General features: G+C 38.1%; 1 protein-coding gene across 5 annotated transcripts in view; it reads right to left on the bottom strand.

Annotated features, from left to right (window-relative positions):
- Nucleotides 1-27,790, bottom strand: part of LOC126184543 (cAMP-regulated phosphoprotein 21) — a 1,287,166-nt gene that overhangs the window by 129,354 nt on the left and 1,130,022 nt on the right. For all 5 annotated transcript variants that reach the window (XM_049926953.1, XM_049926952.1, XM_049926954.1 and 2 more), the window contains one exon: nt 11,739-11,890. In XM_049926953.1, the coding sequence (XP_049782910.1) occupies nt 11,739-11,890 (152 nt within the window). The remainder of the gene's footprint in view (nt 1-11,738; nt 11,891-27,790) is intronic.

Below are 27,790 nucleotides of genomic sequence, written 5' to 3'. Positions count from 1 at the left end.
CTAATAGAAAGTGTAATAAGCTCTTTAAGAATATTTTCAGATCATGAATTTGTCTATAAGGGAGTATCAACACTAGAATACGGCATCAATTTACAGAATGACATACAGAGGACTGATGAATGGTGCAGGTTCTAACAGTTGACACTGAACATAAATAAATGTAACATATTGCACATACACAGGGAAAGAAAACCACTACTGCACAGCTACAGTATTGATTCACCACCCAATACTATTATCATTGCAGTCCCACTGTGATGTAGTATGTAGTCACACTAAGTGACACAATTAGTCCATTATTCGAAAAATTTGTAGTAAGACCCAGATCGACGCCCTTTGTCTTGATACGAATGAAATGGTTTACCTAAGGCTCACCAGTGTGGCTAAAAAAGGGAAATACCATAGATCACCCACTGACACAGAAAAAATTCCAGTTGGTGAAAGAAGGGTGAAAATAATGGATCACCTATTTTGTCTTAGGTGACAACTCTCAACAGTTTTCAAGAAAATGGAAGTCAAAGTTTTGATACTAGTGTAGTGGCTAAAAGCAAAGATTTGAAATTTTTCCACACTGTGTTCAAATACCATTGTTTATGTGTGTGTCTCTTGGTACTGCAGAAGTATGTAAGATCAATGACACCAACACTTTTGTAACATTGAGAAAAACAATGGGATTGTTAATAAAAGATATAACCATTTCAAACCACATTAAAAATAAATTTTATCACTATTAATCTTATATAACCTTATATAATGAACAGTAATTAAAATGAAAAACATATGAATTCTATTATTAAATTGCCTGCTTTGATTTTTTACTTTTATACTTGAAAAGAGCCAGTGAATTCCTCTTGCATGATATATATCATAAAAAAAAAAAAAATTCAAAGAATAAAAATCCTGAGGGACTTGGAGACTTGTCTGCTTGGTGAAGTAGCATAGATGGTGATCTGTAGCATCTCTGTTGAAAGAGCGCAATGCCAGTGCACACACAACTCTTTCAGAACACACCGTTCATTGTACATTGTTCAACATGGAGCTCCGCAGCACATCACCCCTATGTATACACATGGTGACCCAATGACATCATCAATTATAACTGCAGTGGGCACAGGACCCTCAGGATTTGACTGTTCATCAGTGGAAAAGTATTGGCTATTCAAGTGAATCACATTAGGTCAATGGTCATCTCCACAAACGCTGCCATTGAGGTGAATGGCAACTCAAAATGTGCAGTGCACCGTGGTCACAGGCTGGAGGGAGCAATATTAAGCTATGGGAGACAGTGTCCAGTGTCCTGTGCTTGCATGGGACTTGTGGTAGTAGTTGAAGACATGCTGACAGTTGTGAACAACCTGCATCCCTTCATCCTCGATGTCTTCCCTGAAGGCGATGCCATTTTTCAGCAGTATAATTGTCAGTATCTAGGAGTCAGATACATACTACAGTGGTTTGAGGAGCACTTTAATGAACTCACAATGATGTCTTAGCAACCAGATTTGCCTGATGTAAATCCTATGGAACCCATCTGGGCTGCTATTGGGCACTATCACTGTTTATACCAATCAGTAGTTTGTTATACATGCAATTTACATGACCTGTGTGTAGACATTTAATGCCATATACCTCCACAAACCTACCAACAACCTGTCAGATCCATGATACACAGAATCAGTTATGTATTTTGTTCCAAAGACAGACAAACAAGCTATTTATGCTGGTGATCATAATGTTTTGGCTCATCAGTGTATGTAAGAGCACAAAACTTTGTAGAAAGTTATCTTTTGTGAGCTTTCCAGATTTTGTGGCTATTTCATATCCATCATGATGGCATTTAATTGACTGGTTTGTGTCTTGTTGGTCTCAAGGACCAAATTTGCCACTGACATCTTGAAGATAAACATAAACTGATAGTAACATTTTTTTAGAAAGTGTTAATCCATACTGAGCAGTGTACAAGTGCACCAGCTCAGAATGACAAAACAGCTATCTTGAAGAAGGACCCAAGTGAAAAGAGGAGGAATCACTCAGGATAACTATAAAATGAACAACTCATGAATGTTTGACAGTTTTACAGAGGCTAGAAACAACAGAGATGTGATTACTACACAAGCACTGCGGCAGTGGGCAATGGGTGCAGTGCCTCTCTGCTGTTTGAAGGCTTTGAACGCAGAGTTTCAAACACCTCATACTATTCTTTCAAGCGGAAACATAGAATTTGGCAACATCAAGTCACCAAATACCAAATACGTCAGCACCAAATATAAGTGTTTGTTTAATGAATTGTTGGGAACAGCTAAACTGTTTCCATTTCAAATGTCCACTACAGATCCTGAATTCAGCCCTGCTTTGCTTTTATATGTATGGATCAAACAGAATGCATCACTTCACTAGTAAGAGAACATTATCATTCTGAGGTGACAAAGTTAAAGGAATAGCTGTCAGCCAAATGAAACAAACAAATCTATCATCAGTTTTTGGATAAAAGTTTGTGATCCTATGTAAAAATAGAGCCACTTCTGTATGTTATTGACTCACGGGATGAGCAAAGTCATTCCTACTTATACAATGGCCTGGTTGCCAATGAAACTGGGATATTGCCCTATTACATATATTTTTATCAGTACAACAGGCAAAGAATTACAGTCACACATTACAGAAGTGCCCTATTCTCATTGCACAGTAAATGGTAATCACAGGTAGAAGTGATGTAATTAATAAAATACTCTGCTGGATCTGCAATCAGTTGCTGGCTCTGCATTTTGAGAAAATGCTTTGATATGTTTGCTCTGATACAAAATTATTGCGGGAGTGTGAGGTATTTAGCATGTTAATGACGTTGCTTTTCCTAATGATATTTCAACTAAAAAATGCGACTGCAGCATCCTCTGAATTTATATGCTTTGACTGTTTTTATGATATATATCATGCTGGGAAATGCACTGGTTCTCTTTAAGTATAAAAGTAAAAATATCAAAACAAACAATGAAATAATAGAATTTATATATTTTTGTTTTCAATTGCTGTTAATTATATAATGTTATATACGTTTAATGGTGATAAAATTTATTTTTAATAGGCTTTGAAATTCTTATTTCTTTTATCAATAGTCCCACTGCATTACTCAATGTCACTAAATTCTGATGTCATTGATGTTACATACTTCTGAGACACCAAAAGGAATACCATTTTCTTACAAACTGTTGAGTGTTGGCACCAAAATAGATGTTACTTTAATTTCACCCTTCTTTCACCATGTGATGTTTTGACTGTGTGATCTCTGGTGGGTTTCCCTTTTTAGCCACACTTTCTGATGATACAGCAGGGTGCTAGTTGGGTTTCATGTGGAGACTAGAAGTAATGCATGTTTCCCGTTCAGTTGCATCAATTTGAAAAATACGTGGAATTAATCCAACTGCTAGAGAGAGGATGGTGGTATATAACTGATGACTTGTTTACCCTCATCTTGCAGCTCAAAGTGTTACTGGTGAGCCTTATCTAAACCATTTCATTAGTACCAAGATTAAGAGCATTGATCTGTGACTGACCACAGATTTTTTGGATAGTGGAATAATTGTGTCAATTAGTGAGGTCACATGCTTCATCACAGTGGGACTGCAATGACAATACTATCAGGTGGTGGGCACTGCCCACTGTGACTCCATGTCATCAAAGTAAGTGTCTAAAAGACTTTGAAGAGATGTTCAATGAAACATATGCTGTGTAGGGGCAATTTCAAAATGGAAGTGCTTACTGAAGCTTTGATTCTGGTCTTCTCCTGAAATGCTTAATTTATTTCATCAACCTCGTTCCCTTACCAATGTTAAACTTTTTCAAGTTATTCCATGGTGATGCACAGAGTTAGGTGTCTGTTCTCCATGTCTGTTTGTCCTTCTGGTTTTGCCCTACTTATCTGACCCTCAACTTATAGTTAAATAAGAGTCAATGAGCAATTGCATCAGAAGACAAGTTGATGTGTTGTGGACAGAATTTTTAAACAATGGAAAAGCCAGGATGGAATAATGACAATATTATGAAAAGGATTGTTGCTACCAACTGTATAGGCGATCTGCTGAGTCACAGATAGGCACAACAAAAAGACTGTCAAATAAAGCTTTTGGCCAAACAGGCAAGATAGACAGAAAACACACACACACACACACACACACACACACACACACACACACACACACACACAAACACACAAATTCATTTTACACACACCCATGACAACAGTCTCTAGCTGCCGAGGCCAGCATTATTGAGTCTTTCCAATAGTCTCCACGATATAATGAAATTACAATTATTGTTGTCCACTGAGTTAGGTTCAGCCACAGGTACCATAATATTTAACATTACAGTTTGCTTTAACACAATTTGGTTGTTGACATATGAATGTTGTGATAGCATAGAGGTGTCATGAAAGTGAAAGTACTGGGAAATAAACTATGAGCAAAAGGTGCCAACTGTGAGTACTGCATAGAAATTCTGCTCCAAGCTCACCTAGGGTAACCTCATCTTGTTACTTTGGCTCCTCCCTGTCTTAAGCTGTCTGGGAAATGACAAGCTCATTCATCATGTGTTTTTCACTTTTACTGACAAAACATCATCATGTAATTGTAACAAGTAGATGACAGTTTTCATCTGTTTGATTTTTATAGAATGTATCACAGTTTTGCTTAAGAATGATATATTTTATACATTACTGTCAACACTACTTGTCCTTTGTTTCGCATTCTCATACCAATTGCTTCTCCTTTCATGTTATAAGAAGTTGAAATAGAACTTGGACTGCAACCATTGACTTGTTTAATTTTCTTTGTGGCTTTTGAGTCATATTTTCTGGTCTTTGCGTAAGATTTCCTTGCACGGTTTGCATTTGCAATCTGAAACTGTAAGTTATTCACAGCTTATGAACTTTCTTTGTGGATGTTTGTATTTTGTAATCAGTGCTATGTTGTCTTCTCATTTGTGTTATTATGTGTTAGAGATGGTGAAAATGATGGCTTCGTAAGGAAAACTTTTTTAAAGAATATAATTTTAAAATAAATGTTATTTACCCATAAAGTTAATAGTGCCTGGTGATGCTAAGTAAGCTAATAGCTTCTGTTGAATGAGTTCTTTAGTTTGCAGTTCACTTAAGACAAAAAACAAAAATAGATATGACAGCTCCTGAAGAAGAGAGTAGCCTGAATAATTTCCCTTGCTCTTTATTTATAACATTACAGTTGCAGTCAGCACAGCTGGATATTATTCATAGTCATAGTTTTGTTCCAAATCATTGTTACTGGAATGTGAACAAAACTCATTGACCTATACTATGTATTTTTAACTCCCAGTCAACATGTCAGCACTCTGCATATCAACTGAGCAAACATAATCTGTCTGTCACTGGTCTAATGGAGAATTGGCAAAATTGTGGAATTCATTTGGCAACTATCTGACTGGTGATTTTCTCCCTGCAGTGGTTCATGTTTATCCTGATAAATTCACTAAATATTTTCTTGTCATTTAGATTAAACATTGTGAATGATTCTCACTTAAAGGATGACATGGAGGTAACAAATTTATATTTTTGAGTCCAGGTAGCTTGTTCAACCAGAAACTGCAGCTTACTCTGCCATAAATATTGTTAATTCTCCAACTGAACCATCACTGGGACAACAAGGGAGTAATTTTGGCTACAGTTGTAGGCTTGTTTTGTGGTAAAGAGTTGGTTCTTTAAGGGAAAGACCATGTTAATTTTCAGTTCTAATCTCACTGGAGACAAGGGTTTTACCTCTCCTGTGAAAGAGCCACTAGCAGCCAGATCAACAAGCAGTAAAGAAATCTTAAGACAGCTTCTCCACCATGAGTTTTGTCACTACCCTGATTCTGTAACCTGTACTTCTAATGGGGAAAATTTTGAAAAGTTGCACTCTTGTTAATGCCTGCTTTTTCTGCTTGTGTCAGTTGTACTGACTTAACTGAGGCACTGAATAATTTGTTAACTGGACCACATCATCCTACTCACACTGTCCCTGGTACTACATTTTCAGACTTTTGTGGTAGTCCTTTCTGTAATGCTACTTCAGTATGATTGTGGAATGAACATAAACACAGACCATTTTGAGGACAAAAGTGTGTATTATGCTGTTAATTTTTGACAGTTTTGGGTAGTTTGTTGTATTAGAAATTAATTTTTTCATATCACTGTTATGATAAGTTTTAAATCATTTGTATTGGTACAGTACATACTAAAGAGTGTTTTTTCATTAGCTTGTGAACACAACAAATAAGCATAAGAGATAAATTAATCAACAGCAATATAGTCTCCCACATGATGCCAAACAACCTGACAATATTCAGATAGGTTTTTGACTTCATGGTTGTACACAATATGTTGGTAGCACTTCATTTCCTTGCATGTAATGGTATATCAGAGGCAGGATAATGTTAAGATGAAGAGTCTCATGAATTCTGTTACTGACTGTATACTCATTCACATCAATAGCATATAACAAATTCTTATCTTACCTACTAGTGCTCTGGTTTCTTTATCAGAACTAGCAATATACCTCAATTCAAATGCCAAATGGATCCATATTAGTATAACACCTATCACACAGTTGCTTACTGCCACTCAAGGAAGAAATGACAATTCCAGTAATGATCTAATCATCTCTCTTTAATCTTACTACTAAGAGCTGAACTATAGAAAATATAACCCTAGGGTTTAATTAATACTGTCAAATATTACCTACATTAACTCCATAATACGCACAATTGCTGCAATCATTAGTTAATCTATAAACACATGATTGTCTATAATGTATTCTGTAACTAGTGTTCTACATTCTGTGTAGATAAGAAATTGAATGGCACTTATCACAAAAAGTTAATGCTATGTTAACAATTCCACAGACATGAAAATAGAAGATACAAACATATCAATATTCATAACACTGCCTATAGCCAATGAGGGAATCTTTGGCAGGGAATTCAAATGTATTACAGGCTGGTCATGTGAAATTCTGTAACAGTCAATATAAGGCTATCTGATGGCTGATTCTCTCTCAGTTACTTCTATCTAGTTATCCTCTACCATTGAACTACAACTGCAACTACTGATTACCTGGATTGACATAGCCTTGTATTGGACAGTTCTTCAGATGAGTGTGTGGTTGACACCACCACATGACGTAGGGTGGAACTCTGCTTAATATTATAATTCTGATATGTATGCATAATGACGCAGTTGTGCTTGAAATAATGATACCAGTTTTTATCAGGAACTATTACTTACATTATTTTTATCAAGAACTGTTATTATTACGTTTTTTTTTTTTCTAGTAGATAATTTTAAGGTGTTGTAACAGAAGTTTATTTCTATTCAGCAAAGGAGGATGACCCTAAAGTGTTGATTACAATACTGGCAATTGATTCTCCAGGCATTACAATGGGTGTAAAATTTCTCAGCCTCTAGCAGAACAGCTAACCCAGCAATAGGAATCAATTACATGCTTAACTAGTTCCATGCTGTCACCCATAATGGTGTTTCAGTCATTCAATGAGGATCATGAAAACTGGAAAGTATTTGAAAAGCACCTTACACAGCACTTTTTGGCAAGTGATATTAAATATCCAAATTTTCAATTGGTCTTTTTTCTGTCTACAAATCTACAGTTATATTAATTGGTTCAAAAGTTAGCCCTCTTGTCTAATCCACCTGTGTTACTGTTGTCTAACATGTTCTCATAATTACCCTACCATTATTCCAACAAAATTCATATGCTAGTGGCAATGCTGGAATTCTTATGGCAACACAAGTTAGATGCCAAGTTATGCATGTTGAATTGCAGATTGAGTTAGAAATCAAAATTTGTGTGTGTGTGTGTGTGTGTGTGTGTGTGTGTGTGTGTGTTTAGTCAACCACATTAAGAGAGTTTAACATATAGCATAGTGACTAACTTATCCTTGGACAAGGATGTCCACATGCAAGCCATAAGACAGTCTGACCATTCTCTGGCTGAAGCAATGGGAATTTGTGTGCATATAAAATATCAAAAGCTGTGCAACAAACTATTATAGCAAATTTTGACATTCCACATGCTTCACACAGCCATTGTGACAGAGTGTAGCTGTTTTCCATAACAGACTCTATAGTAGTGAACAAGTTCCTTTGATGGTGGTCAAATGGTCTCATTCTCTGAGGACGAGGATTAATAGCACACATCATTCATGGTGATACGCTTCATTTCCATGTTGCTCAAAACGTTCTTTCTTGCATCCCAGATGGGAATGACAACATTATAATGATGAGTGTTATAAGTGGTTATACAGATGTCACATCACTGAAGTATGCCTAAGCACACGCACCAGGCACTGGGCATGTGCTGATTCAAATTAATAACATTTCATGTAGTGATTATGTGCTGGAAACAAGAAAAACTTTGTTAAATGGAAAAGTGCAAGGCATTTCAGAGACTTCCTTTTTTACTGGCACATCATTCTCAGACATTTACCAATCTATACACTTTAGTGTGAGTAGTCTTTCACTCAGCAAGGTGCTGTCAAAGTTGTAGGCATACGGCCACTATGAGGTGTCACTTTTAGGTCATGTGCAAATGACAGTCACTTATAATTAGATGCCTAGGACGCTGTCATTTTTGGCTGTGATGGATCTGCTGGTTGAAAACATTTTTGGCCATCTTCTGTACCTGGGTTTTTGTTACATCATGTAGTGCACTACATCAGCTTGTAAGTACCCTGTGAAGTCATTGACACACCTTCTTGCAACTTACAATGCCATCTGGTTTGTGAAGGTAGTTGATTTTCAGGACTAAATTGCCTTAAAGCCAATACCAAGTTCAAGATTTAGCAAAGCTTGTCCAAATTTGTGGGCCATTAAGGTGGCAGCAAAGTCTGAACTCAACATATAAGAACAATAAAAGGTTTTATCCCTCATTTCCTACTGTCAGTGGCCTTAACTGTTAGAATATGGGGTCTCTCTTTGGTTGTGTGGAGACTTTCAGCAAACCATTCATGTTCAACCAGATATTGATTCTTATCATTTGCTTCATCCAGGTGAACATTTTTCAAAAATTTTAGAATGAAAACACTTCTCTAAAACCAATTTAGTGTAGGCATATTTTCAGTTGCCTCTTGATGGAGAACCATGGAAGATTTTAGTCTTTAATATATCTTTCATACTGTATCAGTGTACCAAGTTGCCTTCCAACATGGCTAGTGGCCCCAATATATTCAACATGTTTCTTGAACAGACTGTTGCAGAGATTCCGTACTGTGTGAATTATTTTGACAATATTCTGGTCACTGGTTGCATGACATTAGAACATTTGCACAATTTATGTCTGGTTTTTGTAACCCTTGCACAGAAAAGCCTTACATGCAACTTTTCGTTATGTGCCTTCTTTCAGCCAGTTAAAATATGTCCTGAGCAAAGAGAGACTTCAGACCACCAAAGAATATGCTATTCAGAATATGCCCATGCCCAAACTCACAAAAGGACCCTCAAATGGATCTAAAACAAGCAAATTACTAACCACAATTTATTCCTCAGGTAGCTTTCATAGCCTGCCCTCTAAATCATCACCATAAAAAGGAAGTCCCCTTTCAGTGTTCAGAAGAGTGCCCTGTGGCTTTTCAGAAATTAAAATCAGCCCTCCGAACAATATGCTGCCTTGTGACTTACCAATTCCACCTGTCATTTGTGTTGGCAACAGATGCATCCCCACACAGCACTGAAACTGTTCTTTCTCATAATTTAGATGATGATATGGAAAGGCTAATCACATTTAAATCAAAGACACTTACTCCAGATCAAGAAAATTACCCACAGTTAAAAAAAGGAAGTTATGCCCATAAAATTTGGTGTTTATAAATTTCATGTATTTTTTATGTTCAAAATCTTGGTCTTATTAACAACCAAAAAAAAAATTCTTACTTTTTTGTTCTAAGGCAAAACTGCCAAAGCATAACAGACTTTGCCTTCAGTGATGGACCCTCTATTTGACTAGTTTCCAAAACTCCATTCCCTGTCACCTCCCTGCTCATTGTTCAAATGTGGATGCACTTTCTCAGCTTGTGGAAGGTCCATTTCCTCAGTTTGACCATCAGGGGACTAGTTTCAAATAGACAGAGAACTGGAACAATTGCTTGATGAGTTTCTTACATATTCCCAGGATGTTGTTTCAGTATCCAGGTGTGACCTGTTTCTTCAACAAATCTTGAAATTTGTCCATTGAGGTTGGACTACCAAGTTCTCCAGTTCAGAATTCACAGCCCTTTGAGTTATTTTTCATTGGTGGCACCAAATTTAGTTTCAGCAAGGAGTAGTGCTCCTCACACAAGCTGATGAATGGTGGCGGTTGGTGATGAGATCCTCCCTGCAACTTCGGAAGCTCTAAATCCTTCCTCAAGTCTACTACGGGATTTTCAGAGTGAAGCAGCTGGCATGCCACTACATCAGCTGACTTTGTATTTATGACAATGTTGCATGTGTGGTTTGAGAGTATGCTGTTTGTCAGGCACACTATCCCACCCCACCACAGTTATTTTCTCCATGTCCACTGCTGATGTAGCCTTGGGACCAGTTTCATGATGACTTCACAGGCACTTCCTTGGGGTACATGTGGTTAATCATCATGGACTCTTTCTCCCACTTCCAGTATGATGTCTGCCTCTGACAACATAGCCCACATCTGACAATGGTGCCAGTGGCATAAAAGATAGTGATATCACATGCCACTCATGTGAACTTCCATAGTGGACAGATGTATGACCACGTAGTGCCTGACTTCCTCTACCAGTGAACTATAATGACCATTGCTGTTTACCTAGACCAATTAGCCATATGCTGTACAGTGCTTCAGTTGATGTACATGCAGTTTCCACCAAAAAATAACTTAAGTGGTCTTATGTGGAACTGGGATTAATATTACAATTTCCATATACTGACCCTACGACTTATCTTAGAAAATAGATTAAGGAAAGGCAAACCTACATTTGTAGCATTTGTGGACTTAGAGAAAGCTTTTGACAATGTTGACTGGAATACTCTCTTTCAAATTCTAAAAGTGGCAGGGGTAAAATACAGGGAGCGAAAGGCTATTTACAATTTGTACAGAAACCTGATGGCAGTTATAAGAGTCGAGGGACATGAAAGGGAAGCAGTGGTTGGGAAGGGAGTGAGACAGGGTTGTAGCCTGTCCCCGATGTTATTCAATCTGTATATTGAGCAAGCAGTAAATGAAACAAAAGAAAAATTCAGAGTAGGTATTAAAGTCCACGGAGAAGAAATAAAAACATTGAGGTTCGCCGACGACATTGTAATTCTGTCAGAGACAGCAAAGGACTTGGAAGAGCAGTTGAACGGAATGGACAGTGTCTTGAAAGGAGGATATAAGATGAACATCAACAAAAGCAAAACAAGGATAATGGAATATAGTCGAATTAAGTCGGGTGATGCTGAGGGAATTAGATTAGGAAATGAGACACTTAAAGTAGTAAAGGAGTTTTGCTATTTGAAGAAACAATAAACTGTAATATCTAAAAACCTATATCTAGAATGGTGAGTTCCAAAGTCAGAACTACTATAAAAACATGTAGATATTATGAACAGTGACTGAAATTATGTTTAATTTATAATTCATATGTTGTTAGCTTAAAAGCATGTTACAGCAGTTAATATGACAACAAAGTAGCTTCTTTTCACACAGTGGATACATGGTACTCACATTTACTGGTGAAGCAACTGAAGTGAACTGTGCAGCTGGAGTGGCTGTTGGAGAAGGTGTTGCTGACAGTGTTGCATCAGAGCGCTGTGACTGTGACTTGTAACCTGAACTTGATGGGCTTAGGCGAGAAGACATACTACTGCTTCCTGAATCTGAAAGTGTTTCAAATAATTTATTATAACTAAAATTTTTGTGCTGCACTGTTGATGTAATTAACAAAATGGACATTGTATTACAAAAGTAAAAAACAGATCAAATAACATATGCATATACTCAAGTAAGTTCTGATAAAATTACATTACTTTCTTTTTATATAAATACCCTACTAATCAGCTAAGTGGGGCATTATTTATGAATATCTTTTCTATGTCATATGTCCTGAAATCTTATCCAACATTGTAACCATTAGCATTTCAGTGATGTTGAGGGAGGTAATGAATAAGATTCATGTTACCTTCATCATATTCCAAACGGTTTACAGATTTTGCAATTATGCTTAATGTAACATGCATGTAATATAACAAAATAAAAATTATTTCGTGATTCTGAAACTACTTCATCATGTGATCTACTGTGTATGATATAACAGTCTACTAAAAGTTTAGCAGTCTACTAAAAGTTTATCAGACTGTGGAGAATACTTTCAATATATGCATAGGTGTTCAATTTTTAACTCAATGGACTTAAGTTTCTTATGTATTTCTAAAAGTGTAGCATTTCTGTTTCTTGTTGACATGTCTGATATACACACACTTAAATTTGCGAATGACATCTCACTGTTATTGAAATGAAGTTTTAGCCACCATTCTGTATATGCCACATTCATTTTAGAAGTGTTTCAAATAAATCACTTTATCAGCATGATGCATTTTCAAGATTTGCCTTGTTATTCTTGTTGATGGGGAGACTGTCTTTGGGATATACTAGAATAATATTTCAGTATTCAGTGTTAAAGTAAAAGTGACTGGAGAGAGCTGGTTAGTCACTAGTATCTTCCATTCAGTTGATTTTCTGTCAATTACACAGATGTGTACTGAGGTATACGAAGATACCCTGTAATTCAAAATGAGGCCACAAGGAACAATTTGTGGCACAAAGGTTTGTAATTAAATCTTCGATGAACTTACCCTTTTGATCAAACTACATTTTTTGAAATGAAAGATGTTGTTTACTACATAAAAAGGAAATTTAAGTTGTGCAACTGGTGACGTAGTTAGGTACATATTCATTATATTGTTGTGTTGTAGTCTTTAGTCTGACGACTGCTTTGATGCAGCTCTCCTAGCTACTCTATATTGTGCAAGACTCTTCATCTCCAAATAACTACTGCAACCTACATACTCCTGAATATGTCAACTGTACTCATTCCTTGGTCTCCCTCAGCAAATTTTATCCCCCTACTTCCCTCCAGTACTAAATTGGTGATCCCTTGATGTCTCAGAATGTGTCGTATCAATCAATCCCTTCTTTTAGTCAAGTTGTGTCATGAATTCTATTCAGTGCATCCTCATTATTTACATGAGGTATCCATCTAATCTTCAGCATTCTTCTGTAGCACTACATTTCAAAAGTTTCTGTTCTCTTCTTGTCTAAAATGTTTCTTGTCTATGTTTCCCTTCTACACATGGTGGTGCTCCACACAAGTACCTACAAAAAAGACTTCCCAACACTTAAATCTATGTTCAGTGTTAACAAATTTCTCTTCTTTAGAAATGCTTTTCTTGCAATTGCCAGTCTACATTTTATATCCTGTCTACTTTGGCCATCGTCAGTTATTTTTCTGCCCAAATAGCAAAATCATCTGCTACTTTAAGTTTCTTATTTTCTAATCTAAATCCCTCAGAATCACTGTCAGTATTACTCACTGCCATTACTGTAATCAGTGTCTTTTATTGTCAATGGTTTTTATTGTTATTACTATCATTGTGTTATCGCTGTCATCATTGTTTTTTTATATGAGCCCACATCTATGTTGCCATATATAAGATTTCTTTCCTCTCCTGATCTAAAAATAAAGTTCCCTCTTCATGTTCCTCTATAAATGTAGTATTGTTAGCTATAGTTATGTATTAATACTACAGTCAGACAATTTTTCTGCACATGTAACAACTACAGGCTTGTTCCTTTTTTTTAAAAAAAAAGAAAAATTGTAAATGCAGCATCACATGGTTCACGTCACACAGCTTTCAATGCACAATAGTGTCCACTGTAAAATGACTTTAGAATATTATATGATTATGCTGTGATTAGAATGTTTAAGGAAGGGAATAACTGTTTCACATTAAACATTAATGTGGGAAATTATATTTGCTATATGCTGTTAAACTGGCAATGGCCTTGCCACAGTGGTTACACCGGTTCTCGTGAGATCACCGAAGTTAAGCGCTGTCGGGTGTGGTCGGCATTTGGATAGGTTACCATCCAGACCGCCATGCGCTGTTGCCATTTTTCGGGGGGCACTCAGCCTCGTGATGTCAATTGAGCAGCTACTCGAACGAATAGTAGTGGCTTCGGTCAAGAATACCATCATAACGATTGGGAGAGCAGTGTGCTGACCCCACGCCCCTCCTATCCGCATCCTCCTCTGAGGATGACACGGCGGTCAGATGGTCCCAATGGGCCACTTGTGGCCTGTAGATGGAGTGGTTTATATGTTTTTGTTCACTACTGCTGCCTGGTGGCTGAAAATGTTTACTTTATGATGCACTGCACAGTGGGAACCAGTTTGGATTCTACTCTGACTAGATACTATGTGTCCATTAGGTATCACCACAATTATTCTAAAAAATGGTTATACACTCCTGGAAATGGAAAAAAGAACACATTGACACCGGTGTGTCAGACCCACCATACTTGCTCCGGACACTGCGAGAGGGTTGTACAAGCAATGATCACACGCACGGCACAGCGGACACACCAGGAACCACGGTGTTGGCCGTCGAATGGCGCTAGCTGCGCAGCATTTGTGCACCGCTGCCGTCAGTGTCAGCCAGTTTGCCATGGCATACAGAGCTCCATCGCAGTCTTTAACACTGGTAGCATGCCGCGACAGCGTGGACGTGAACTGTATGTGCAGTTGACAGACTTTGAGCGAGGGCGTATAGTGGCCATGCGGGAGGCCGGGTGGACGTACCGCCGAATTGCTCAACACGTGGGGCGTGAGGTCTCCACAGTACATCGATGTTGTCGCCAGTGGTCAGCGGAAGGTGCATGTGCCCGTCGACCTGGGACCGGACCGCAGCGACGCACGGATGCACGCCAAGACCGTAGGATCCTACACAGTGCCGTAGGGGACCGCACCGCCACTTCCCAGCAAATTAGGGACACTGTTGCTCCTGGGGTATCGGCGAGGACCATTCGCAACCGTCTCCATGAAGCTGGGCTACGGTCCCGCACACTGTTAGGCCGTCTTCTGCTCACGCCCCAACATCGTGCAGCCCGCCTCCAGTGGTGTCGCAACAGGCGTGAATGGAGGGACGAATGGAGACGTGTCGTCTTCAGCGATGAGAGTCGCTTCTGCCTTGGTGCCAATGATGGTCGTATGCGTGTTTGGCGCTGTGCAGGTGAGCACCACAATCAGGACTGCATACGACCGAGGCACACAGGGCCAACACCCGGCATCATGGTGTGGGGAGCGATCTCCTACACTGGCCGTACACCACTGGTGATCGTCGAGGGGACACTGAATATTGCACGGTACATCCAAACCATCATCGAACCCATCGTTCTACCATTCCTAGACCGGCAAGGGAACTTGCTGTTCCAACAGGACAATGCACGTCTGCATGTATCCCGTGCCACCCAACGTGCTCTAGAAGGTGTAAGTCAACTACCCTGGCCAGCAAGATCTCCGGATCTGTCCCCCATTGAGCATGTTTGGGACTGGATGAAGCGTCGTCTCACCCGGTCTGCACGTCCAGTACGAACGCTGGTCCAACTGAGGCGCCAGGTGGAAATGGCATGGCAAGGCGTTCCACAGGACTACATCCAGCATCTCTACGATCGTCTCCATGGGAGAATAGCAGCCTGCATTGCTGCGAAAGGTGGATATACACTGTACTAGTGCCGACATTGTGCATGCTCTGTTGCCTGTGTCTATGTGCCTGTGGTTCTGTCAGTGTGATTATGTGATGTATCTGACCCCAGGAATGTGTCAATAAAGTTTCCCCTTCCTGGGACAATAAATTCACGGTGTTCTTATTTCAATTTCCAGGAGTGTATAAAAGTTTGTCCCATACTTTTAATGTTACTTCTCTGTACAACAGATTTGCTCTGAAAATGGTGTTAAAGCAAAATGTGTAATCAAGAGCAATAATAATAATAAAATATAGCAACCAAGACAAAAGTGTATTATTGAGCCAAACATGGTTGCAGACTGGCTAAAAGATTTTTTGTCTAAACTAATGAAATTCGTTAATTGTTTCAACTTTTATTATCAATATTCTTCTTAAAGCGATACTGGCCCAGAACAGAAAGAACTGACTATGACATTTGTCATAAAAAGTTGTATCTACTAGTACTAGTATTTTTCTTCATAGCGAAGTTTAACTCAAAAAAATTAAAACCATCATACAGTCTGGTAGACAAATTCATCAAAAACAATAAATATTGTTGGTACTACAGAGGGTAATATCACATTTGATTAATACATGTAATGTGAAACAACACTGGAAATGTTTATTTCTATATTAATTTCTTTACACAATGATTAGGTATGTTCATCTTGTGATGCAATTTTATGCAATGGAAACTTTCATTCTGAAAAGTGAATTGCTTCACAGTAATACTTCACATGACATAATAAAGCTAAATATATGTCACCTAGACTCATTAACCTATCAACTCATTATGCATTTCATAATAGAAATAGTATTAATGTTCCCCAAACTCTTATTGCTTTCAAGTATGGCAATAAAAACAGTTTTTTCAAATATTTAATCATGTAAAATTTTGGAAATGTTATAATTAGTGTTTGAAAGCTAAGAATGTGAAGAAAAAAACATTACAAATGTAAAGCTTCTGACAAAGCAATCTCTCTTATGTCTGCCTAAGCTGGGGTTAATACAGACATTCTTTGCTTCCAGCTGTTTGACTCTGACTGTAGAATTGTAAACATGTGCTTGTAGCTTGTGCAGTGTTATTAGCAATAAAGTGTCTTTTGTCAACCATCTTTTCAGGTTTATGTAATTCTTTTAACTTCCCTGTGGCTGTAGCTATAGTGGTGACCCCAGAGCACAGTGTATTTGTTACCTTGTAAAACAATGATAATGAATGCAATCTGCAAAGCATTTTCACATGCTCAGATGCAAGTCTAATAAATGAAAATGCAATTCTGATGTATTGTGTGACCAACATTTTCAATGGTATTGGTGAATGTGAACAATACCCTCAACAACAAGACTTATTCAGTGATTTTATGCCACACAATCATTGTGCACTGGAGCAATAAGACTTTATTCCAGCAGTTTCTTAAGACAGACACTCACACACATTATCATGTCCATCTGCACTAGTCACTGGATATGCCAGCCCATTGTAATTATGCAGCCCAACAAGTTGAGCACAAAATGTGTACCTTAGTTCTTTCCACACCACAAATACCTAACAAGGTTTCACCTACCAAGGTTGTGCATGTGCAACAGGGGCATAATACCTGTGGGGTTTAGCTCAGACATGGACTTCTAATATCTCTTTATATTCTACTAATTATCCCTGCACAATTCTATGAGTGAATTACATTTCCTACTTGACCATCTATATACTCGCAGAATCAATGCACAGAGTAGCACAGTACTATTACTATTCCATGAGCACATAATTACTCTTTGTAATATTCTCTCTGGTGTGTTGAGGGGACTTCTAGGATCTTCTCCATGCTGAATAGCCGCATTGAATAATTGTAATTTTGCTATCGAGATTACTGGAAGAAAGAGATTGAAAATATATTGTATGCTAGTCAAGAAAATATATACTGAGCATTTACATCAAAGGTGTGTAAGGAATTTCATTATACATGTATTCTCTACTTGGAAATTTGCACGGAAGTGTCATTTCATTGGTAATCAGAAGGGAACTTCCGATGAATTGGAAACGAACCTGCAATTATTAGATCCAAGAGCTCCATTATTTCATCAGGTAATTACACTCTATCAAAGCAAACTTTCTGCTTGATCTGAGGTTTCCCGACTGACTACACAATGCAAGAAAACCAAGACATTATATTTACACAGGATTGCAGATCGCTTCAAATCATCGAGACTGCGGACAAGGAGAGTCATCATCCGATTCTGATTAAACAAGTAAAGCTTAATTATAACTTTCTTGAGAGACTGTGATGACTGTGATATGGCTGCTTATGAATGAGATCATTAATAAAATACTAATAACTAACTTTCCTCCTCACCAGCAACCAGTATAAAAACAATATTAATTAAAATTATAGACTGATTCTTAAACTATCAGTTTTCCAACTCGACCATGTAGCCACATAGTTCCACATTGCAAAAAGTGATCCTACAAAGCCACATAATTATAGAGGACACATCAAAATCCACAGCATTATTGGGCAACATCTCATGAGTATGTGTATTTGATTAATGACATCATGAGTGCACCACATGTTATCAGCAGGTATGAGGCAGCGATAGGTGGCCTCCTACAATGCTCCACTGAAATACTGTGACAATGGCATGTGAAGCTTTGTATGAAAAGGATAGTGGCCCACAGACATCTTTGCAATTTTGGCAATATCTGCAAGCAACATTGCACCCTAGCGAGATGCTAGATGTTGTACTGTGGTCTGTTTGAATGCTACGATTACCTCTCCAACTACAGTTAATGCTAATTTTTAGGGAACAGGACCTATCTTATATTAAGCTAAATTTGACAGACAGACTTTATGCATTCTGGCAGAGTTAAGCCAGCCACCCCACCATGGCAGCCATGACTGTGCAATGACACTGGACACTGGGCCAGCACGAGTGCTGCTAACAGCAACTGACCACAGGACATTGATCTACAGATGTGCGACTTACTCTCCAATTGTAAACAATAGCAATGTGACAGATGATGCAGGGGCATGGCCTTGTCATTGCTGGTTTTACACATGCTTCTGCAGCAGAGTGTAGAAATGTTCAGCTCCTTGCCAGTTCCCAGAATATGAAGGCAGCCCATAATAGGCACACATGACTGCCCAATGAAATCAAGATGCCTACACAATGACACTAAACCAGTTTGGCTATTCCTACATGTGATACCCAACTCTCATGTCAAAGAAGCAGTTCTTAGTGAATACAGAATTGGCAGTCAGTGTCATCCCAGGCAGAACACGATCATCAAAAGCAGGACCTTCTCACAGAGAGCAGTTAATGAGACATCAGTGGAGCAAATCATAACTGTCAAATTAATGGTAGATCACAGACTGGCAACAAACTGCACGTGGCAGTTCATAATAGCAAATGTGTATGAACTGATCATAGGAGCTGATTTCCTTCAACATTTTCACCTTGAGTCATATCTAATGACAAAAGTACTTAGGCAAACCACTGCAAGTGAAGTTATACACAGCTATCCTGATTTCAAGGAAGAACTTCAAGAACTGAATGTACAAATTCCTCCTTCCACAGGCAAACCGAACCATGTACTCTCAGATGTAACCGCAAAATACAAAGCAGTCAGGCATGAAAGAATTAAACTATCAGAGGAGAATGCAGCATTTAAAACTTCAGTACAGACAGTAGAAGAAGAACTATGCAAGACACAAGCATATCTCATGAAACTACAACATGAACAGCTACAGCACTACACACTTCAGCATCAAAAGAAACATTGTACATCACAGCAGCCACTGAAACAACTACATTTGAGCACATCATGCCAAGAGCAACAGCCACAGTCCTCACGGTATGTTCAGGTCAGTCAGAGCCATAATCAAAGTGTGTAAGTGCCCCCACTGCATTATACTCATACCAAACAATCACTCTGTAGACAGGGTTCACAGCTGGGAGTGAAACATGATACTGTACATCATATACACATTACATCTGAATCAGTGGTGCATTTTAAAGTGTGGTGCGTAGCACCAGACAAGACTTCATGTGGCTAAAACTGGGACAGATGAGCTGCTGTATGAAGAAATAGTGTGGCTAGCAGACAGTTCATTGGCCTCATCCAAAAATTTAATACCGAAAAAGGATGGTTCATAAAGACTTTGCTGGGTTATTGGGCTCTTAATGCACATAAAATACACTTTAAGTACCCAATTCTGAATATCCAAGACATTTCATATGTGTTGCCATGTGCCACCATTTTGAGTATAATAGACTACAAGAAAGTATATTTGTAAATCCCTTTGATGAGCAGAGATGGGCCAAAAGTGGCTGTAATCATCCTGTTTGGACCCTACAAGTTTTCTCTATGCCCTACAGGTTAAAAAATGCTATGCAAACCTGTCAGAACTTCACTGATAAGCTTTTTATCACATTTCAATTTTGTTTTTCTTACCTAGATGACATCCTAGTTTTCTCAGATTCCCCCCAATGAACACAGGGAACACCTCTGCAAGGTATTTAATCAACTAGAACTACTTGTCATAGTCATAAATGAACACAAATACCATTTCTGACAACCAGAAGTCATTTTCCTAGACCACCTAGTAAATCAGCAGATATCCGCCCCAGGCAGGATCATACAGAATTTTTCAGGCACTACCTAGGCCTTCCAATTACCAGGAACTGATGAAGATTTCTAGGGGAAGCATATTTCGACAGGAATCCTTTACCTTGGACAGCAGCACTTGTAGTACGATTCACTGATGTCCTTGTAGGAAAAAACAAAAGGGGAAACAACCAACTGATCGATGGTCAAATCCTGATGGACCTGTGCCACTGCAATTGTAATTGATGATGTTAGGTCAACATATGAACATGTAGGAATGGTCTGCTGTGGTGCTCCATGCTCAACAATTTACAATGAATGGTGTGCTCCACAATACTTGTGCAAGCACTCTTTTGGCAGAGATGCCACACATCACCATCTATCCTACTTTACAGAGCAGACAAGCCTCTGAACCCCACATTCTGTGAACAGTTGTGAACATCCCACTATTTAATGCCTAATGGTAGTTTCACTGTCCTTTTAACTCTTCCCGTAGATGCTCACAATAAAAGCATTTGAACATTTGACCAGCTTCACCATTCTGGAGATACTCCTTCACAGGCTCTGCATAATAATAATAATCTGCCCTTTGTCAAAGTCACTTATCTCACTGAATTTCCCCATTTGTGGGTAATATCTTCACTAGGGTGATCCCCCATCCATGCCTGCTCCACTTACATACTTTTGTCAATGCATCACATTCCTGCAATGCCACTAAGTGGCATCCTAATGTCATGATGGTAGTGGTCATAATGTTTTGGCTGTGGTGTCAGAAACATCATTATTGGCTGACACATGAATGGAGAATTACACTTCTGAGAGATGAATATTGTTTTAAATTTGATTATGATTTTCATCACATATTTAGGAATCTAGAAGCCTGGACATTTATAGGAATATCAAGAAAAGTGACCAGTTTTGTGGTAGAGAGGGAAGGTTTGCGAATGCATCATGGTGGATGGAGAAAAATACGTATCTCTGTTTGTGGTCAGAGGTGCAAAGAGAATTAATGCCACCAAATGTGTGGCTTTTCAGCTGTGAAATCAGTCTAGTCTTCCTCTCCATTGCGGACAATTCCCATCCTCATCACATTCCTCCTCATCATCACCACCATCTCAGTTTTTTCCCACACCATGTGAGGTCAGCGTTGCTTTGCTGGATCCTTCTCTTCCATAAATGTCTATCCACTGCTTCTTCTCTGAGCCATCCTTTCTCCCTAGGTCCCCTTCTGCCTTGTCCTTCCATCTCACTTTTGGTCTTCCACTTCTACTTGGTTTTCAATTTCTAGGTCTTCAATTCTTCTCCCCATGTAGTACTCCCCTCTCCTCTGCATATGTCCATACCATCTTAGCCTTCTTTCTTGGATCTTCTTCCATATGGGCCCCACTTTCACTTTTCCCCTGATGCACTCATTTGTTAGTCTATCCTTTCATGTCACCCCACTCATCCACCTTGACATTCTCATTTCTTCCACTTCCATCTTTTTCTCTTGGGCTTTTGTAATTGGCCAAAATTCTACCAATTCCTGTAGGTCATCAAAAACAGTACATTCCAACATAGCCACATTTCATAGCATCATGTACCTATCAAAACAACAGTTTGTTTTTATTCCAGCTTTTAAGTAGTCAGACAACACTCAAAATAGCCAGTACACAGTTTGAAAGTGAGCAGGTAACATTTATGTCAGAGGCACTCTGTTTGACAAGTCACAGTTATGTATATCTGCACACAGGAATAAACACTCTGTTCAGTGCAAAATCCAAGAGCTATAAAGTGTGAAAACTCTCACATAATTACAGCATCTCTAATTAATGAACATTGTGACTGAGTTGTGATGTGATCAACACGTACTGTGAACTAACATTGTCACTGGATTAAATTGTGTTGGACTCAATGATTTGTGTCCAACTGTCTTAAATGAAATACGAAAGTGTAATTGTCTTTAGCAAATTACTTAAGGGCTGTGCTAAATTTGAATTGTGTTGTGGTAAATGAGAACTGTGATATTTTTGCATAAACAGGAACACTGTTTGGCACCACAATAAAAGAAGTTACTTCAAGAGCTAATCGTGAGTGCTGGCAGGTAGATTTGAAATAATTAACTTTTATAAAGTAAAAACTGGTCTCAGCAGTTAATAAGTGAACTTGACAAGAGTAAATTGCTTGCATTAACATCACCATAAATATGGTGTTATCTACATCAATGAAAAGATACCATCCAAAATACAGTTAGATTTTCATCTTTGTGTTGACCAAGACTGGTACTGCCAAGGAGAGGATAGACTATTTCTGTCGTAAATGGAAGTTTACTTTTATCTCCAAATAGAATCATTTCCTATGGTCACAAGAGTAGTGAGAGAACTAATTCAAGAACTTTAATGAAGCAACCAATACATTATGAGTAAATATATTTTACAACTAAATAAGTTTATTTATATTTTGCTAGCATAGGCTAGTCCATGTTTTGGCACTCCTAATGTTTTGTGCAACTGTGTATTGAAACAAAACAAGATGTTAAATATGCTTTAACATCACCATTGTAACACAGTATGGTTCTGTATCTACAACTGCTACAACTAGATACACACTCTGCAAGTCTCTATACATTGAAGGGTAAAGTGAACTAGGTACCACTAATAGTCAGTTCCTTCCCTGTTCCACTTGCAAATAGAGCAGGGGAAAATAACCTATCTATATGCTCTTGTATGAGCTCTAATTTCTCTAATTGTATTTTTGTGGTCCTTATGCAAAATGTATATTGGCAGTAGTATAACTGTTCTGCAGACAGCTTCAAATAAGGATTCTCTAAATTTTCTCAATAGTTTTTCATAAAAAGAATGTTGTTATCCTTCCAGTGATTCCCAATTGAGTCCACGAAGCATCTCCATAATGCCAGTGTGTTAACTGAAACTACTTCTAACAAATCTAGCAGCCTGCCACTGAATTGCATCAATGTCTTCCTTCTTAAACCAATAGAGTAACAACTGTGTGGTCAACTTATCTTGAAAAATGTTCAATGTGAATTTTGTACTGCACATCAGAAAAAATACCTTGCAAGTAGTGCATTTTTTAACACAGAAAAAGCATGAAATAATGTATTTGTGAATTGAACTAACATGAAACTTTGTAAAATGCCATCACTTCAGCAAAAGAAAATAGATATGTTCAATGCTGATATTCTTCATAGGTTTGCAGCTGGATCATGTTGTCGTCCAGACACAATATTTTGGCGGACCAGCTGGTCGTCATCTTCAGGTGAGTTAATGCTCATTCACTGCCTTGCTGGAACTGAATTCCAGCCACAATGATGGAAACCTTTATACACCATGGACAGAGCACCACGTGTATGCAAGATGATGGATAGCACCTCCTGGCAGCAAGTACATATGTTCAAGATTGAGAACTCACAAAAAGCCAAAAAATTTGACACGTGAATAAAGATTGTGTTGCATTGTACAGTACTGTGAGAGGTTTGTACACAAACATTGTGAAGACAAATTTACTTTCAGAGTGAGCCAGAACTGAAAAGTGATTAATGTACAACATGCTGGTTAAAAACTCAGATAAAGGAGAATGAAACAAATTATAGTTTGATTTCCAAAATGCAGTGTGAAAGTGCTGCTGACTGCATGACAGTCTGCAGAAGAAACCAGAATCAAGTTCATATTGTTTTTTGCAGTAATCAGAAAAAGCAGCTCACAGAATACAAAAAGCTGACAACAGTTTGGCAACACACATAGCATAATTCTAGGAACTTCTTTGGTTTGCACAAAATTTATGTCATTTGGGTGACTCTTTTCTTATGGATGAATAAATAAATGGTGAAGTTCCTGGATACATTGTCAGAAGCATATGATTTGCTGCATCAAACACCATGGGCAAGAATAACTTTTAAAACATGGTTGCTGAATTGGCATCTTATGAAACATGTCACCAGCAACATAATCTTTTGGGGAAAGAAGAAACTTTAGCATCAGTGGTACCAAAGTCAAATAAAAAGTCAGACAATAATTAGATTTGTGCATTGCAAAAATAAATGTACTGGTAAAAATGTAAAATTATCTTAAATGCTTTAAATGCAAACATGTGAGAACAATTACCAGAACCCGAGAAAATTTTTCTTGTTGGTGAATCTACAATGAGTGCAATAAGAAAATAAATAAAAAACTGAAAGCAAATGTTGATGACACAAAGGAGAATGCATACTGGAAAATGTTATTTATATTGTCATTGTGAAAAGAAACATGCTTTTTGTCTCATCTGCTGTAAGCCAGCTAGTGTAGTCCTGTCCCTTAAGCTCTTCATTTTAATTTCTGGTGGACAGCCATTTGGGATGGTGATCTTAATCAAGACATTTGAATTTGAGATACATTTGGGGAACAATGTTCACAGATTTTGTAAGAAAAAGTGGATGGAAGGAAAAAATGTTAAAGATTAATGTTCCACTGGCAATATCAGTATTAAAAGCAGTGTAAAACTCAAAATCACTGAGAATGGGAAAGGAAGCTGGCTGTGTTCTGTTCAAAGGAAACATCCCAGTATTAAACTTAAAGAATTTAAAGAAAAATTAAGTCCAAATGATCAGTTATCAATTTTTATTTTTGTCATGTCAAGTACCTAATGTACTAACTATGCAAAATTAGGATATCAGGACAAACACAATATGGAGCAACTGTGGAAACAAAAAGATAATACTGTTTCTACTGAAAATGAATTATGTGAAACTTGGGCTGAAGATAACAGGAACAGAGCAGTTTTCCTCCATTTAATTGGTAGTGTAAGCTGCAATGAGTAGTTGTTCATGTATGTGATTGTTGTCCCATGGAATAGCATTCACTGGGTAACATAACGTCAGCTCTGTTTAATGAAGAAGCATATATGCTAGACCAAAGCATAATTGTAAATGAACATTTATACACAACAATTTAAATGGCTCTTTGGAGTATTGCCATGATATGAGTTGCATGAAATGATATACTGAAGTCAGTGGATGGCATGCTCAGGTCACCAGTTATAGCCAAACCACCAGCAGTTATTTGTTATTTAGTATTCATCATTTCTGAAATGTTCTCAAAATTTCATAAGTTTGTAATGTTTGTGTACTGCAGAAGTGCATTTTGCTATTGTCTGTACATTGGTGTTTGTAATAAATGAACTTCCAGTACTAAGAATTAATTTTAATGACAACCCTGCTTTTGGATTTAGACTTGGTTGTACTTATTTTTGTGAATTGTTTGGTGCAGTCTCCAGGCACATCAAACATCATCACCATAGTTCCAATTAGGCAATATAAAAGTCATTGCTTACATGGACAGGAACACATTGTTCCCAAGGTTTGAATATTCAAGAAACCAATGGATTCTGAAACTGCAGTATGCAAGCTGGACATCAAGTATCCAAGAGTGTCTTTCAGACATGCTGATCAGAAACAGATGAAATAGCTGAAAGGATTCAACTGAGTTATCACACACAACAGATGGGATGACATTATGTGTTCAGCAAATGTGTGCTTTTACATGGATGGTACAGCCCAGCAGTGGTTTGAAAGTAATGAAGAGGAGTTTATTAGCAGGGAGAAATTCCAGCTCGAACTGAAAAAAAAAAAAAAATGTTTGGTGATAATCAGCAGCAAAACTAATTAGCAGAAGAATGATTTATGGGCAGGGTCCAAGGTCATGCGGATACAATAAAGTCTTACATACAAAATCTTTCAGCCCTATGTCAAACTGTGAATCTGATATGACAGAACATGCCACAGAGAAAATGGCAAGTTATTGATAACTGCTATGCTGCAAGACATCAACTATTACAATAGTCAACTGCATACAATTATACTTGACCTGTGGGACAAAGCTAATTACTGTACCTGGGAAGACATCACTCCTTAAGATAACATAGCTGCTCCTTATTGCCATACAGAAGTAGTGGCCACACATTTAGCTGCTGAATTCAGGAAAACTAAATGAGGCAACCAGCTATGGAGGTGAGGATGAAACAAATGGAAATTCTTCGTGGAACACAGTTACCAAGATATCAGGTACCCTCATAGACATCATTATTAATGGCCAACATGTTTGGGTTGTAGTTGACTCAGGGGCTTCTTTTCCTGTAATGTCAATGCTTATCATTGCCAGCTCAAGAAAACAGATCAGTATTGAAGATCACAAATGGGAAATATGTCCAGCTGACTGCTATGTGTATTGCAATAACTGCCAATGAGAACCATAGGTCTTTGACTTTGTCATTTCAGCAGAATGTAGTCATAATGTTATTCTTGGCTGAGACTTCTTACAGGCATCACAATTAGTCACAGCCTGTGGAAGATCCTATATGAAGATCAGATATCTACAGTGACAAAACTATTCAAACAAATACCCATAACAAAAATTGGTCTGGATAGTTGTTGGCCACTGGAGATGTTATCCCACCATCATAAATGAGATGAGTTCCAGCCATCAATCTAGATGCTCCGTTAAACTATGAAGCTTTTGTCAACTGCAAAAAGCTACTCAGGCTCATAAAAGAAATCTATATACCAGTGACAATTGTAAGCATTACAGGAGGTCAAAGAGAGCTTTGCATAACGAATTTTCACAAAAAAGCTCCCTAAAGGTATGTGGGTCAGGGCATCCAAACCAGTTCAGGACAGGCAGTTCACTGTGCTCAACAAAGACTCATGCTCTGCTAACACTGCAGACAATGCAGAGGAGGAAGCTACTACGGAAGTGATATGAAGATCTGGTCTGATGAGGGAGCAATATCAATGAGTGTCGGTCAGTCTGCATCAGTTTTCAGATTCTTTCAGATCTAGAGTGGAGAAAAGAAAGGCGAAGTGGCCCATGGTTAAGATGATATAAAGAGTTGGGATTATCCACCAATTATCCAGCACTCAAATAGTGTCACAAGCTGAATGATGCATGATTTATCAGCTATGGACATGCAGACAGGCTGCAGGAAAATCACATTGACAAGGCTGGCTGAGACAAGACTGACATCATAACTCCTGATGGCATCTATGAGTTCAAATTTATATCCAGCCACTTTAAACTTATGACAGACAATCAAATTTTTAACCTTAAACAGATAACATGTCTTTGCTATCTGGTTGAAACTGTCATTTTTTTCCAAGACATTTGAAGAACACATCTCATCTGACAAGCATGTTGAAGTGTGTTCAGACTGCAGGCCTCCTGCTGAATACAGAAAAGTTCCCCTCCATCACACAAGAAATAAAAAACTTGGGGCACCTACTAAATGGTGGCTGAGTCTGTCCTGATCCAGAGAAAATCAGAGCAGTCACAGATTTTCTGACTAATTCACACATTTTTTCTGTAAGGAGTTTTCTCAGAATTAGCTCATACTAAAAGTGATTTATAAAGGATTTTTGTGACAAGCCA

The sequence above is a fragment of the Schistocerca cancellata genome, chromosome 4 (genome assembly GCF_023864275.1).
Source record: "Schistocerca cancellata isolate TAMUIC-IGC-003103 chromosome 4, iqSchCanc2.1, whole genome shotgun sequence".
NCBI lineage: Eukaryota > Metazoa > Arthropoda > Insecta > Orthoptera > Acrididae > Schistocerca > Schistocerca cancellata.
The sequence above is the reverse complement of the archived record's forward strand: the minus strand, read 5'-3'. Positions and strand labels throughout refer to the sequence as shown.